Source organism: Argiope bruennichi, chromosome 9 (assembly GCF_947563725.1).
Source record: "Argiope bruennichi chromosome 9, qqArgBrue1.1, whole genome shotgun sequence".
Classification (NCBI taxonomy): domain Eukaryota; kingdom Metazoa; phylum Arthropoda; class Arachnida; order Araneae; family Araneidae; genus Argiope; species Argiope bruennichi.
In genome coordinates, this window is record NC_079159.1 from 23,528,517 (window position 1) to 23,546,252 (window position 17,736).

At 24.4% G+C, this 17,736-nt stretch overlaps 1 protein-coding gene across 2 annotated transcripts; it reads right to left on the reverse strand.

Moving 5' to 3' along the window:
• Positions 1-442: 442 nt before the first annotated feature.
• LOC129984039 (probable ATP-dependent RNA helicase DDX41) lies at positions 443-17,355 on the reverse strand. Of its 2 annotated transcripts, none has more exons than XM_056093800.1 (15): positions 17,173-17,355; positions 16,299-16,397; positions 14,676-14,838; positions 14,441-14,576; positions 13,074-13,191; positions 12,185-12,276; positions 10,725-10,878; positions 9,314-9,450; positions 6,555-6,717; positions 6,219-6,422; positions 5,538-5,634; positions 4,273-4,422; positions 2,960-3,031; positions 1,629-1,739; positions 443-647 (listed from the first exon to the last, which is right to left on the reverse strand). In XM_056093800.1, the coding sequence occupies exons 1-15, from the start codon at positions 17,218-17,220 to the stop codon at positions 511-513; spliced, it is 1,881 nt and encodes a 626-aa protein (XP_055949775.1). In that variant the 5' UTR covers positions 17,221-17,355; the 3' UTR covers positions 443-510. The 2 variants fall into 2 exon arrangements, with proteins under 2 accessions (XP_055949775.1, XP_055949776.1); XM_056093801.1 differs by lacking the exon at positions 17,173-17,355 and adding an exon at positions 17,021-17,123.
• Between the last annotated feature and the right edge of the window lie 381 nt (positions 17,356-17,736).

Consider the following 17,736-nt stretch of genomic DNA (forward strand, 5'->3'; position numbering starts at 1 on the left):
TTCATTTAATTAATTATTTATTTTTAATTTTAAAGAGGTATAAAATGTCTTTTACTTGGCCAAATAATAGTCCGAAGTCATTGAAGAGAGAAAACTGAAGAACAATTTGATTGATTTTTATTTAAAATCAATAAAACATTTTTTTAAAAGCCCCCCCCCCCCTTTTTTGTATGTGAGAAATGTTACCCAAAAAGAAATAAAAAGACAAATTTGTTATTTCAAGATCAAATGGATAAACATATAGAGAATTTTGAATGAATCTTGCAACATGTGTAGCAATTTACAGATCCCAGGCTAGTCTATAAAAATTATCAAGTTAAAGGATATTTCTAGCATCTTAAATTAGATTTTTTTTTTTTTTTTTGTCAGCTTAAAAACATTTTTAGCAATGTGTAACAACAATAAAATTATAGACATAAGAAATTACACAATAAAAGGCATATTTAAAAATACATATTTATATACAGTATGATACAATGTCTGTTAACCAGCTATACAAGGAGATATAATTCACCAGTCAGCACTATTATTTGCCAAATAATCTCTCCGGCCAATATTTGAAGCTTGTTTGTTCTGCATTGCTTCAAGTTTAGGACAATCAGTAATTCTATGACCAAGACCACCACAGTAAGAGCAACCTCTTTCATCTGCAAAATAAATACATATTTGTAATAAGAATCTAAGTAATATGAATTTTATACTATTTGAGAAGAGCAGAACAATCTGTTATTTTACATAGTTTTTTAAATAAAAAATTACACATTTAAAATTTGGTTTGAAAAAATTTCTAGAAACAAAAATAAATGAAAATGATATATTCTCATCCATTTCCATATAAACTAATTCTTTATGCAGTACTAAAATAATTTCTTTTACAACAGTAAAATAAAGATTCCAATAATGTAGCATCAAATGGCAAATAAACCATATAAAAATAAAACAGATTTTTTTAAAGAAAAGTCCTTAAGGAGTGTTTTATCATGAAAGATTAATAAAAATGGCAAAATCAATGAAAAACAAATTTCATTTTTAAATATATATAAAAAATTGAATCATGAGTTGATAAATAAAATAACACAGAAATAGAGAACAATACTTTTTTTAGATTTTATTAATTTTTTTTATTATTATTAATTACTTTTTATTAAATTTCTTTTCTAAATGTATAGGAATTCAATATAATGTGGCCAAAAAGTTGTATTTTATATATAAATGTATAAATTCTTCTTTTTGCAAATTTTTAAACAATCATTGATAATTTTCACATGCTGTATACAATAATGCATATTTAATATAATGTGCAATTTTTTAGACTTTTTATCCAGAAGTCTATTGTAATAATAAATAAAATGAGTAATTTTTCATAAGATGGCAATAAAAGATAAATGTTTATAAATATATTCTTTTATATAATCTAATGTAAATTTACAAAATCTTTGGAAAATAAATATTAGTATAATGGAGTCTGATAGTAAGACTTAACTCATGTGTATCAAATATGAATTGATGATGCTTGATGTGCTTAAAACTATTAGTAAATTAATGAGTCTCAATTTATATGTAATTACATGTTTATCAATAAGAGAATAATTCTTTATTATTATTTATTAAATAAACAACATCCTTACCACCAAGATCAAGATATTTCTCATTTTCAGATTGTAATGCTGCCAAGAATGGTGGAACTTTCTGCTTGGCTTCCATTAAAAGATGTTTCAAATCCAATAATACAGACTCATCTAAAAATAAAAAATACAGATAAATTACTGAATAATAGAACATTTTTTTTTTTCCAAGCTGAAATTGTGTTCTTAATATGAATTTTAACAAAACTGTGAAAAGAAAACAGATTGCTTAAAAATTATATAAAGAATAGCATGATTTCATAAACACGAAAAGCTAATCAGTTAATCAAGTTATTATTTTTTCAAATATGAAATTTAAAAAAAATAATTAATGCATTAAATAAATTCAAGAAACCTCTCCAAATAAAGAAAACAGTTTCTGTTTAAAAATGCAGTTATCTTTTAAAAAATTAATATGGGTTCTGCATTTTTAAAAAAATCAAGGATTGATTCAGTTAAAATGGTGGAAGGAAAAATAATTCACAAAGTAACATAAACAGTTTATCTTTCATATATTTAGAGAAAAGTATCACATTTTCAGAGATATGAATTCTCTAAACAAAATAGTGAATAAAAACAAATGATATATATTAATGGATATTGATCTTGAAAAGCTCTAAATATATATATTCAGCATAATGAATGGAAGTGGATATGGTAATTGTTTCATTTAATTGAGTTTTTCTCTAGAGATTAGGAACTGCATAAGATATCTGATGTTATTAATTGATGATGTCATTTATATACAACCAACATGAATTTTCAATTGACTATAGCAAATGTTTCTTTATTTGCAGTCAGTAAAATATGAAAGTAATTCACATAAGTAATTTCTGACTTAAATAATTAAAACCCAGAAAAAACACAATGAAACTCAGAAATATCAAAATTTAAACAATATAGCTAGCATGTAATTTTTTTTTCTTTCTTTCCTATAGCTGTGGAAACAAAAAAATAAAAATAAATTATAAACTATTAATTAAGTGTTCTAAATAAAATACAATGTGCTGCATTAAAATTGGTAAAAATAATTAAACACAATTAATAAATAAAATAATAATAATAAATATAAATAAAATACAATTTGGAAATGCAAACAATATAATTATTATGAATTTATTTATGCATAAAACAAATACATATAAATCGAATCTTTGAAGGATTTTAGATAAAGTTTCAATGGAATAAAGAGCCTTCAAGATCTAATTTTTATCTCTTTAAAAAAAGAGAAAGGGGTTATTATATTTTAAAAAATGAATGACATGACTAAACATAAAAAGTAGAATAATATGTGAAGTTTCAAAAAAAAAAAAAAAAAAAAAATTATAACTTACCACAAGCTTTGTTAATGAATGTAGTAGCTATTCCTTTTTTGCCTGATCGACCCGTTCTTCCAATACGGTGAACTAGAAGAAGAAAAATTTAAATAACAAAACAGCATAATTCTTAGATATTTATGTTCATTTTAATCAAAAAATTATTTACTGAAGTGAAAACAAAAACAATCTCACTTAGATTAAAAATTATACATCAAGATCAATTTAAACATAATCATTATGAAAAATTGTTGTAAATATTAAAATTAATAGTAATTATTCTTTCAATTATTTTTACTAATATATGTCTAGCATTCTTGTTTAAGAATAATTATACTGAAAAACAAATTTTAATGAATCTTCTGTTTCTCAATATACACTGGGTATTTCTAATAGATTTTATCAAAAATTAATATATTAAAGAAATTTTCCACCACCTTCCAATTTTAAGGAATTTCATTTATAAGGCTTGGATAATATTTTACAGCACTGATTGCATTTTATATGTATTACATTTTTATTTATAGGTGCTTGATCTATAAATAGAACTTTTTAATTTATGCTTATTTTTTTTAAATTTATCTATAAAAAAAACACAACTTGGATCAAGATTGCAAAAATGGAATCTTCAAAAATTCAGAAAAAAAAAAAATTAACATATCCATTTTTCAAAATCAACATAAGAAATATTTTGGGAAGGGAGTCCCATAAAAGGCAATTTATGCTATTGTAATGATGTAAGCAGTTATATTATCAATATAAGTCAGAAAAAATGTGGATTATTCATTCCACTATGTGGGTCATAATGATCTTCATTTCACCATATATCATAAATTAATTGAATAAATGCAATAAAATTCAGATTTGGATTTTTTTTTTTTTTTTTTTTTTGAAAAATCTGATGGGATATTTTTTATATCATATTTTTTTTATCAACACTTCCTAAAATACATAAATCACCACTTATTTAATAAGTAACAGAAACCTTGTTTATAGTATCATATTTCACTTCTGTGATTATACTGATCACATTATTTTATTTCTTTTTTGTTTTGTCTAATATGTAAACATTTTATTATTCAAATTGCATAATTAAAACAGATTATTTAATCTTCAGTAGAAAAATAAAATAACAGAAATCCATGGATTATCAGATAGAGTCAATAGTGGGTAATAACATGAGAAGTAAGAGATTCTACTGCATCAAAATGTTGCAAGCAGAAATTTAAATACATATTTAAAATTAATGTTAGAATTTCATGTTTATGAAATAAAAATAATACATATCAAGGTAAAATTGTAAAATAAACAAAAAAAAATTCATATATTACCATAATTTTCTATATCTTCAGGCATATCATAATTGATGACATGTTGTATATTTTCAAAATCTAAACCTTTAGATGCAACATCTGTAGCCACAAGGACATCTTTCTCCCCTTTTCGGAAAGCTTCAACAGCACGTGAACGTTCTTCCTGATCTAATGATAAAGTTGTTTTTTTTAATAATTAGTGTAAGTTTTAAGCAACAAATTGCCCAGCATAAAAAGATTTAATATGGGTTTTAGAGAAAAAAAACTTATAATCGTGTGAAAAAGAAAATATAAACCGAAAATTCAACTGTAAACTGATATTGTTGGGAAAACAGTTTACAATGTTTTCAAAATGAATGCAATATTGTTAACTTGACATTATATTAAAGAGAAAAAAATCTTTAGTAATATATAAATATGCAGAAAAATACCTGAAATAGGTAGAAGTGATAATATCTGGGAGGCATAAATGAAATAAGTTGTGATAGGTTAAATCTCATAAAATGAATTGTTTTAACATTTAATGTATCTTATTTTTTGAAATAATAAATATTTTGTGCAGTTGATAATAATTTCAAAAGTTCCACGAATAAAGAAACAGTTCTTATTTTAAAGATACTTGGAAAATTATAAAATTCATCATAGAGAGAGGAAAAGAAAATCAATGCAGAATCTTTTCTTAACTATAAAATGAGATTATTCTAAGAAAAAAGAAAAGCTCTGATATTTCCCAGTCCCATATCAGCTAAATATCAATACAGAAAGAAAAAGAGATACTTTTTCTGATTCATCTACAAATAACACAATTCATCACAAGTAACAAAATACACTTAAAAATAAGATAAGGGAGTATTTATATACTGACCCAAAGCAAATTAGGAAAAAAAAATCCTTAAATCATATCTCCGATAATGAAATAAATATATCAGATACATGGAGGAGGGCATGTAATGTAACCTACATGATATATTTCATATAGAAGCAACATAGAAGACATTAAAAATTTTCCTTTAAAATATCAAAGAATTAAAAAAAATCTACGCATCAAAAAAATAGATCAGCATTTTCTCTCTGATTTGATTTCATCAAACATTGAAATACACACTTTATAACAAACGGTGAATCAAATAATAGAATATAAGAAAAAATAGAACAGCATGAAGATATTCTCACACAATAAACAAAAGAATAAAATCTTTTAAGTAATTTTAATTAATTATTAATTTAAAAAAGATAAAATTTTAATGAAATCAGTCATTATGTGAAGATTAAGAGGATCATACCTTTTCCACCATGAATGGCTACTGCTTCTACATTTTTAAGTAACAAATATTCATGAATGGCATCAACATCTTGCTTCTTTTCAGCAAAAATAAGAACCTATCAAATAATATATTAATAAAATAAATGGAAAAAATTAAAAATATCTTAATATGACAAAAACTTATATAACTTAAAAAATAGATATTTAAAAAAAATAATGAAAAGAATACTATATGGCTATAAGATAAAAGGAAATCAAGTCAAAGAAAATGTATGTTATAAAACACATTAACTTAAGTAATTGCAAATTGCAAATACATTCATCACAATATATTACTTTGGAATCAAATAAAAATAGATTATGCATCTGGTGCATGCCAAATGCATCATTTTTAAAGGATATTACTTTACATGATAATGCTTGAATTTATAAAATTCAAATTTTCAATATATATAACCAATGAGGTTGCAATATATTAGTGGAATTTCCGATCCATTTTAATATATAATCTAGAGTCATAGAAATTTAAAGTATTTCATATAAAAATAATATTAGTATATTTTTGAAAATTATTTTATAATGAAAAAATATTCAAAGGAAATGTCAAATAAAATTTTATAATGCCTATGAAGCAAAATTCAAAAAGATAGTCTCCAAATAATATTAATAAGCCAACATGAAAATAAAATGAAAAACTCACTGGTGGAGCTGTTTTACTCAATGTGTCCAACAGATGCACAATTTTTGCTTCTTGCTTTACATATTCTACTTCTTGTATGACATCTGCACTAGCAGCACCAGCTCTCCCAACATTAACAGTGACAGGCTTTACCAATGCACTTCTGGCAAAATTTTGTATTTTCTTTGGCATGGTGGCTGAAAAAAGGAGTGTTTGCCTTTGACCCTGAGCGAGAAAAATAAAAGAATTCTTGAATCACTCAAAAAATATAATCAATTTTATAACTGCAACAATTAAAATTTTAAACTACAACTTTTAATAATTCTGTAAAGGAAAAAATTGGTAAAAGTAAATTACCTTAAAATATGAAAATATTGTCCTCACATCTTCTTCAAAACCCATGTCAATCATTCTATCAGCTTCATCTAAGCATAGATATCGACATATTTTCAAATTGACCATCTTCTTGTCTAACATGTCCATCAATCTACCAGGAGTAGCTACCATAATATGCACACCTCTAAATTAATGGAAAAATAAAATTTTTTGAAGAAAAAAATATATCATTATAGAGTATACAAGATACAGAAAACCAACAAATCCATTGTGAATGAGCAGACACTAATACAGGTGTAGATAGGTTTGTATGTTTTTATCCAATGAGCAATTCTTGGTTGCCTTTTGCTTATTTATTTTTGCCTTTCGACATCACACATACAGATTTACAAAACATGGAAGTAAATCGCATAACATTTAGGATAAAACATAGCATTTAAAATTTAATACCACCGCTAACAAAGAGCGAGTTGTGCCAAGTTGCCCCAGTTTATTCTAAACAGACATGGGAGTAAGTAAACACCAGTGCTCACCACTCACTCTCAAACTATACAGTTCAGAGAATACATGCAGCACCATCTATTAACAATATTAATTAGCCTATTTAGCATATGAATAATCACACACAAAAATAATAATTACAAATAGCAAAATTGCATGAACAACAAAGCATTCTAAACATCAATAAAAGTATCCCAAAGTTACACATACATTTTCAAAAACTATTACATAAACAGATAAGTAAAAACATTATAACAAAAATTCATTCATACAATACAGTACATCCACAATTATTTGGGCCTCTATCAACCAAGATCTGTTATTACCAAGCTAGTACGAAAATTAAACTTTGTCTTACAGTTTCTTTTTTAAATAAAGTTAACAAATGTTTCAAAAAGAGTGTTAAAATTGGCATTGGAGACAATTTTCTAGATATAAAGGTTTTTAAAAGATAGTTATTGGAAGGAATCTTTGAAGCAATGAAAATCAGAAACATTCGTGAATCAACTTATCAATTATTAATTTTTGTGTATGTTCAAATATAATAAATAGTAATACTAGCAAATTTATTTTTTTTATATTTTTGAATTTACAATTTTAAAAACTATGCTAAAAGGAAATAAGTCGAGATTTAAAATGTAGTCTTTGTAAATCCAATTTCCAATTATTCAAGATGATTACAATCTGAATCAACTAGATTAATCAAAACTCTAGAATTACTTTTGAATTAATAAAGTAATTAATTTCAATTATCAATTATGTTAAGTTGAGAAGCAAGTTTTTAGATCCTCATCACAATAGATATCACTCCATATGAATTTCTCTTCTTAGAGACATTTGAAATAAAGTTTATATCTCATGACTAGCAACAATTGTTGAATCAAGATAAATCATTAATAGAAAATGAACTCAAATGTTTAACTATGTTTATGATTTCATTAGTTGTATTATCAGCAGTTCCTAAATAATTTATGGCCAATATTTTGACCCCTTCCTATAACTGATAAGATTCAATATTTGTATTAAATAATTTGAGTCCTAAAATTTGTGCACTTTTAAAAATGTGTATGAAAAAAATATTCATCAGTGTATATATATTTTAATATACACTGCATAATTTTCCTGCATATGTAACTAATGAACTATTTTTCTAAATTACACTGTGAAATCAATACAATAAAATTCTTTTATGTTAATGATAAGATAATTTAAATTTTTCAACAGATTATGAAACTTCCATGTGTTTTCATATTTATCAATTTGTGAAATTGTAAAATAAATTTTGCAAAATCTGATAAATGTGTGTGTGTGTGCATGTATATATATACATATATATATATATATATATATATATATATATATATATATATATATATATATATATATATATATATATATATATAGGAACAGATCGTGAAAAATTGCCTAAACTTCACAATATAAGAAGAAATAAGAATTCGATAATAAACAAAATATAAAGTTTATATCTCACAAATTAATAACTTAATCACTTTTAAAATACAAGAAATATCTTTTTAAAAAGTAGGGTTTTTTTTAATAACAAAAGATTTGTAATAATGCTAATTCTTCAAAAGAACTATGGGAAGAGCAAAGAAAAATAATAAATATAATAACACTTAATAAGATTATAAATTTAAACAATGTTCTATTTCACAGCACATATTCTTCAGTATACATAAACATTTTTTTTTTTTATATTATTTCCATGAATATTTTAGATATTGTCAACTAAATCAATCAAACCATTTCTTGTTGCTTTAAACAAAATTATGTTTCCCCAGATTTAAAAATTGCTTCCCTATCAATAAAAAAGGTCAAGCAAATTCTGAAAAACTCAAGTTCCAGTTTTAAATCATGCTCATAGCATTTCCAAAGAAAATTTTTTGTGCAACACTTACAAGAAATAAGTCAATAAAAGAAAGAAAATGTATTTATTTTCATACATATAAATCTTTGAAAATATAAATAACAAAAAAATATGTAATTACTGATAAAATTTACAATGCTGAGATAAAGAAATTAAAATTACCTGCCAGCAACTTTACACTGAAATCTATTTTATATTAATCATAAAATATAAAATATTTGAAATGAATTGGCTGAATTACTTTTACACTAATATTTTGGATGAGAATACATTACTGTGAATGAAAAATTTAGATATCATATATAATATTTTAAATTTTGTTTAGTAGTTATTCAAATGTTTATCATTAGATATAAAATAAATCCAAATTTGTTTTATTATAGTTACATACTTCTTTATAACTTTGAGCTGGTCTTGTACAGATGTACCTCCAATACATAAACAGCATCGCAAATCGGGTAATCCTTCATTTGACAAGCACTGGCCATAGTATGAGAGAATTTCATAAGTTTGTTTTGCAAGTTCTCGCTAATAAAGAAAAGACATTTTAAGCTACATTGTACATTATAAATTTTTTAAAATTCAATTTGATATTTCAAAAACAATAGTTTTCATATTAACAGTTACAAGAATATAAATAAAAAAACAAAGTAATCTAAGTTTTTCCCACTGGTATGAAATTTTTGCATATAAATGTTGTATATGTTCACTTTAACATGTTTAAGAGTTAGATGTATAAAATTAATTGAAGACTAAAAATAGGAAGTGCAAATTTTGCAGGAGGGGGGGGGGGTCTTGCAAATTTTGACACTTACCTTGTTACAGTGTGTCAGTGCAGGTCAGAAGTAATTTTATTCACTAGGAATTTTCATTCTCATCCTGATGCCCCTTTCTACATTCTCTAGATCATATTTTAGAATACTTACATCACTGGGGACATATACCAATCAAAGTTTATAGTGCATTATTCGCACTATAGTTAACATTATAGTGCACTGTTTTTCAAAGCCTCTACTGCATTAGCCACTTATATCAATTCCTAAGTTGCAAACTTTGGTATTTACTGTATTTTATTTAGAAAAAAAATCATGGTATTTCTGATTTCAAGTCTTCTATAAACAGCCAAATGATATATTTTCTCTGTTTCTTACCACTGTAAAACACTGGTTACACAATGTGTGATTTTATTGCAAAATATCAACTGCTGCTGAAACATAACATAATAACTAAGTCATTCATTTTTTAATGTTTTAGTGCTAGGTTAATTTTGAAATAAAAAAATAATGAGTAGAATATCACATAGTAAGAAATGACATACGACCATAATGTTTCATTTTTTTTGTTAAGCTCCCTCCCTCAAATGGCCAAATTGCTTTTTGATTAAATAGCAAATAAAAAAAAATTATGTTTGACCAGTTTAAAGGCTCCTTCTTCAATGCTCAAAGATACAGTATTAAAATAATTGGACACTGAAGCTTCTTTATCTTTGCTGCTATACCCTTAAGCAAGACGATGTGACTTTTTAGTTATCTTTGACGTCATTATAATTGTGAACAGTGCAAGAACAAATTTAATACATTTCTTTATAAAAATTAGTATTATTGTAAAGTAAAGGAATTATTTGTCAAAATAATTCCCTTTTACTTCTTTTCTACAACACATAAATTTTATAATTTAAAATACTTTTTAAAAAAATGTTCAACACAATTAACAAACAACCACTTTCTTCTAAAAAATAATTCAAATTTAATGATACATTTAATTATATATTATCCTTCTAGGCAAGTAATAGTATTACTTACTGATGGGCATATTATAAGCCCATATGGCCCTTCTTCTTGGAGGAAAGGTAAATGCTTTTCTTGCTCCATAGCAAACATAATAATAGGAAGAACAAAAACTAGAGTTTTACCAGATCCTGTAAATGCAATTCCAATCATGTCTCGACCTGAAAGACTGACGATAAATATAAATATTATAAAAATTTCTAGATTAAATATAGAATAAAAAATTAAAACAAATACAAGACTTTTTGAATTAAGAAATAAATTGGGTGATATCTTTAATGATGTTTAAAAATGCAAATAATGTGCATGAACATATCTATAAAATCCTGATATTTTCAAATTAATTTAAAACTTTCATTTCATGTTTAATATCTAACTAAGACTTTAATAACAAATGAATATTAATTAAATTATCATTATATTTTGATATACAACTCAATCCAATTATTTTTAAAAGGAGTTTAAAGGCTTATAAAGAATTACACCATATAAAGGATTATAAATAATAGCTTCATTAATATCATAAGCTTTAAAATCAAATGAATAAATTATTTTAATGCATAATAGTGTATAATAAAAATATTCATTCTCTCACTAATAATATAACTATAATACTTTTTCTAAATAAAAATTTTCAATGATTTTATCAAATATTTTGAATGGGGAAAATACTTTATTCCTGACACTTAAATGGAAACAGAGTGTAGTACAAAACTACAAACTAAAAAAATTCTTCCCGGCTTATGTGAAACAAACATCATTTTCATCACACAATTCTGCTAAAAATAAATTGAAAAATTCAGGACAGAATTTCTGAATATATTACAGAAAACAAATAAAAACTATATTTAATTTATTGAAGTGGTGTTAAAACATTTCGGCTTTGATAAGTATAAATGAACATTTATGGTCTTTAAGCTAGAAAAGAATTGTAGAGGCTTGATTGTTTATTTTAAAAGTGATGCAATTTTAAGATCAAAATAATACTTTAGTCTTAAGATTTTAATGACAAAAATAATTAAGAAGCAGATATAAGAAAATCAACTTTCAAAGATTATGGTGATTCATTATATATGCTGTTTATCATATGTTATACTCAATGACCATAAAACAACTAGAAACGAATCTGGGTACATTACAGATTTTAGACGTTTTCAAAGATTGGGCAGCAGCATATACTCAAAAACTGCAACCAAAAGTTAAAAATTTTTTCAGGCACTTTCTGTAATTCTTATATTTCCCTTATTTCTCATATTATGTATATGTGACAGTACAACATTTTACAAAAGGAGAATTAAAAAAAAAAAACTGCAACAATAAACAATGATTTTGCAATTTTTACTGATTATGAATGTGACCCATGGGAGATTCTCGAAGGTCACATTACAAGACATGAAAATTAAACCAATGTCTAAATTTATTTTTTAATTTCACACTTTAGAATATAATTTTTCATGTTAATATAAAATACTTACACTGTGGGCAAACCTTGCATTTGAATAGGGGTGGGTTTAGAGATACCTTTCTTCTTCAAGCCTTGAATTATTCCTTTGGGAAATTTCATTTCCTACAAAATAAATAATGATTCAGCACTTTTAATTCTCAACAGTATATGGTAAAAATAATACATTTAAATAACACATTACTTTGTCATATGCTAGTTTAAACTATTAATACAAATTCAACTGAAAATTATAAACAAAAAAGAAAACTTTTATATCGTTAAAATAGTTTTCTAAAATATATCTTCAGTAAATGATAATATAATAATGAAATATATATTTAATATAATTTAGTTAATATATTTAGTCATAGAAGAATTTTAAATTCTTCCAACTCCAGATATACAGACATTTCTAAGTGAAATATGAGATTATATGTTGTTATTCTATCTACCGAATAAGATATGAAAAATCACCCATCTCAATTGTAGGAATTAATCACCACTCTCATCAAAAAAGAAGGGAAAGAAAGTAGGTTTGAGGAAAAAATGTGACGAAGTATTTAATGAAAGAAAGATCTTTTTCAATTTCCTAAAATTACATCAAACTATAAAACCACTTATAAAAAAAAATATCATTAAAACACATTTTATTGAGAATTAACAAGCAAAGAAAAAGAGGCTAAAATTGTAGTTTTTGTGTATTTTATTTTTGGACGGAAAGAAAGTATCTATGAATAAGTTATTGCTCACATAGAAAAAAAAGTTGATAAAATTAAATTACAAATATAAAAAAATACGTAAATCAAAAAAATAATTAATTAATAGCAACGAATCCATTTAAAATGATCAACTTTAGTATGCAAAAAAAAAAAATGTTAAATTGAAATTATAAACTAATAAAAAATACTATGAACACTAACCTTGAAACTTTTAATTGGGGGAGCCACATCCTCACCTTCAACTAAAATACGATATTTTCTTCTTACTCTTTCATGCCGTTTTTCAGACATTTCTAAAATGTAACGAGGTGGCCTCCATCTATAGCAGAAAAATTAATGATTAACAATGACAAATTCAGAGGTCACAAGTATTATTAAAGGGCAGTTTAATATAAACAAATACTAATAAAGAGTTTATACTTTTAAAATTTATTATTCCAGATGTTTTTTAATTTGACTTCATTTACACAACTAGCTAAATTGAATGGCAAAATCCCTCTTATTTTTGATGTCTTACACTTTAAAAGTTACATTAAATTCATAAATTTTGGAAATTCACAGGATTTTATTATTATATTTAGATCATAAAATTATATCCAAAATAATTAAATTTTATTGTCATAGCAAATTTTAAAATTTACCTTTCAATAAAATTATTAACAATTCACACTCTTTCCAGCAGAATTATTTAAAATATATTTTATTGAACTATACTGGGGCAACAAAGTCAAACAAGTGTTTTAATAGCATAAACCTATTTTAAACATAATCTATGCATAATCCGATAATTAAATTTCTAAAAAATAATCTTGTTAAATGGCTAAAATTGATTGTTATACTGACTTTTCAGTCTAGAAAGTTAGAAAATCCCATACAATTAGTTATATTTTCATAAAACACATTTAAAAGCCAACTAAAATATAATTTTTAAAAAAAAATGAGACATTTTCTATCTTTTACAAAGTTAAAAAAATTTGCCAATTGTATCTAATAAATTAATTGACCAATATATCTTAGTTTTCAACTGCCTGTAAAGCTCGTTTTTTTTAAAACTTGTTTTAATGTGGAAAAAAAAAATTAATATTTTCACCTCAAATATTACTCTTTAAAAAAATTAGAGCTTTGTAATTGAAATACATAATTCTATGTTTATAAGAATTATTATTTTAATAATACAAATAAATGTACTTCGCAATAACAAATAACACACTTCCTATATTTTTTTTCCAACTTTACTAATATTTCATTGAATTATCTTAGAATTTGTGATTGTGTGAATATGCAATTATTCCAATAAATAATTAATTTTTAATCTACTCACTATTAATGATATATTAGTATATAAAATAGTGTAATCATTTAATAGGAATAGATGAACAAAGATGTTGTAAAATTTAAAATGATCTTATCATAAAAATAGGAAAAAATTTTAAAAATTACTGTAAATTTGCCTCAATAATAAACATGTTAAACACACAAATAAAAAAAAACAAATGTTAATTAATTTTTAAATAGATGAATTTTTCTAAATTACACTAATATTTTAAACTTATAAGCTATAAAATTACCCTGTTTTGATAGGTTCTTGATACTGTATACCCTTTGCCAACTCTGCGACACCCATCAAAGCTCGTTTTTCAGCAACACTTTCCAAAATTTTTTCTTCTTCTTTCAGCTGTTTTTCAAGAGCACTTTCCTTACGGGCTGCAGGTGTTTAAAAAAAAAAAAAAAAAAAAAAGATTATTAAACAAAAAAAATGCAACAAGTACTTATTTAGAAGAATAAAAAACATCAGAATATTACCTTCTGCTTTCTTTTTTAATTCATTATGTTGATCTAAAAGGCTAACATTATTTTTTCGCCCAAATTCATCTTCAAACTCATCTGTTTCGACATCTGTACTAGATTTGTACTTCTCTTTTTTCTCTTTCTCTTGTAGTACAGCCAAACGCCCCAATCTTTGAAGCTGTATAAAGGCAATGCATACAAAGTAAGAAGATTTTTTTAATTAAATGGATTTAGAAATACCAAAAAATATACATTAACAGCTACTTTTATGATAATTTTGTTGATATTCCATTTAAAAATGATTAACTCATTGGGGAAGGTGGGTTGGCATCTTTCTTGCCTTTTCATACATGGTGGGAAAATTTTTAATGCACATCTAACACTTGGAATTATTTATAATATTCAATAAAATATCTATAGCATAAGTTTTTAATTACTGTATATAATAAGAGAAAATAAGCATTTATGCATGCCAAAATATATTACGATGCACATTAATGAAATATGCTCACAATTTCACAACACAGCTTTGCAATGTAGCAGTCCCAATAAAGCCTTAAATTAAAATTTAAAAATCATTTAAACTAAAAGGATAAACAAAAATTTACTAAAATATATTTTTCAAATAAAGAGTACTTTAAATAAGAATGGGAAGATAACAGTTTTTGAAAAAGTTCTTGGTTAAAGAAAATAAAAATTTTATTTGAAACATAGCAACTATTTAAATAATATGATTTTTTTTTTTTTAAAGTCAGCATCATAAATATACCCCTAAAAAAATAGTATTTGTTCCATGTATTTATGGATTACATTAACAGAATGATTTTTTCAATAAGATGGATTCAGAACCATTCTTCTAACATGCTTATATCTAATTATAATATGGAATTTACAAGAAACTTTAAAAAAATGTTTTCACTATGCGCTATATTAGCAGAATGGTACTATTTAATTAATAGAGTCTCATTCATCTTTAAATTCAAATGTTAATGCTTCCTGTTATTACTAACATTCATCACCAAAATTTTTCAAGAAGAGTTATCACTTGGATTTCATAGATTTTTGTCTAAGAATCTATTAACAGAATGAAACAGTAAAATTTTCTTTTGCTTATGGGCAGGTACAACTATTACACTATTAAATGTTTAGGATTTAGATCCTTCCACTGAAATAATCTGTTTCTTCTTCAATACTTTATCAAAAAAATTTACTTCATTTCCAAATCTTTCATCCTAAGAGTAATAGAAAATTGATAGCAACAGAGGATTAACAAAAATAAAAATTTACATGCAATCATCAATTGTAACTTCAAATGTTGTAAAAGCAATTTTTATTTTTATGGTTACAGATTTTTAGAAGATATTTTAGTCTGTAATCTGACATTTACCTTTAGTTTTCTAATCTGATGATTAATAAATATATCATAAATTAATGTAAACAGTTATCATTTTAAAATGTTAAAAGCAAAAGAGCAGTAATTAATAATGCTTTAATTTATTTATTATAAATATAAATATTTAGAAATTTTTGAAATGAGTTAAAAGCATAATTAATTGACAATGACTTCATTAAATAATACATTTATATTACATAAAAACAAAATTCTAGGAAAAGAGATTAAAAATTTTCCATTTTTACTTTTTCTTTTCTTCTCTCTTTCAAAGGAATGTATGGTTGATAATCACTGTCATCACTTTCATTTTGTTCTTTTCTTTCCATTTCTTCTCTTCTATATCTCTGTAAAAAGAAGATAAATATAAAACAAATTTAAAAGCTTATGTCATCAAGTACTTAAGTCAAATAACAAAACAAACTTTAAAAAAAAAAGATTGAACCAATATATTCTCATAAAACTTTGTGTTATGACAGCTCTAGGAAATAAAAATACATACAAGATATTGCACATTATCTTCATGATGTTGTTAGATATTCTAAATGCTGTGTAACAACATGAAAATATCATAATATTGTTGGAAATTTTGTGCAATAATAATTAATTCATAATCACCAAAACTTCAAAGAATCTCTGAAAACCTTTTTTACATTGCAGTAATACATTTATATATATTAGTTTAAGTAAATCATAAACTTTAGGAATAGTAAAAATGTTTTATGACAATTTTATTGCATATTGATTGTAAAAAATGGCACATTATGCATAAATTGTAAAAAAATAAGAAGTTAATAATTAAAAAGACACCTATCTAAGAAATTTATACCTATCTGAGAATATACTTATCTATGATACCTATCTATGAATTGAAATAATAATATGCGAAAGATACGAAAAATCCAACCAACTGTTTGTTATTAAATATATGTTTGATCAATACAGATTCTGAGAAGAAATATAAATGTACCTTTACTTTTTTTGAAATTATATTAACAAATATATTCAATATTATATAAGTTTGGACATCATTAAATTTTTAATCATGGACATGTTTGAAGATTCCTTCTTTCTAACTATATTAATTTTCGTTAAAAAAAATATTAAGAAAAAACACATTACCTTTATTTCATGAGTGTCTTCTTCATGCTCTCTCTTTATGTCGGACATTGTAATATTATTTAATGACTACAACAGAATTCCCAAAATTAATCCGAAGTAAACAAACAACTCTCACGTTTTGCAGTTTTATTTACTTTTTATGAAAACAGTGATCAGAGGAAGAGACGGGAATGGCTCCAGATTGGCTCTTAATCGCAACATGAAGTAGCATAGTGGTTAGTGAAACATGAGGAATACTTAGCAAGTGGATGTATTTCTTTAATCCTAGTTGCGAGCAATTTACCTGCTTTTATTAATCAACTCCTCCGAGCAATAATATTAATTAAGATCATTTTTATCTTATATACAAAATTCTGTGTCAGTTTTTATAATTAATTCTTGTCTAGCACAGTGATAGAATATCAGGTCACTTGAGGCTTCCCTTTCTATCTGAAGTAAATTAGCCGAGCATTTCACCGTTACAATGATATAATGCAAACTAACGCATTTTGCTAAAAAATTAACATTTTTGCAATATGTTTGGAATCTTGGAAATATAGTTATATATTCTAGAATGATCTGGAA

Bases quoted from the DNA above. Each gene is read 5' to 3' on its own strand.
- LOC129984039 (XM_056093800.1), bottom strand. From the start codon at position 17,220: ATGTCCGACATAAAGAGAGAGCATGAAGAAGACACTCATGAAATAAAG. The intron at 9,451-10,724 runs GTAAGTAATACT...TTTCTTTATTAG, and splicing joins GGCTTATAATATGCCCATCA to CGAGAACTTGCAAAACAAAC. The intron at 4,423-5,537 runs GTATGATCCTCT...CTTTATCATTAG, and splicing joins AGCCATTCATGGTGGAAAAG to ATCAGGAAGAACGTTCACGT.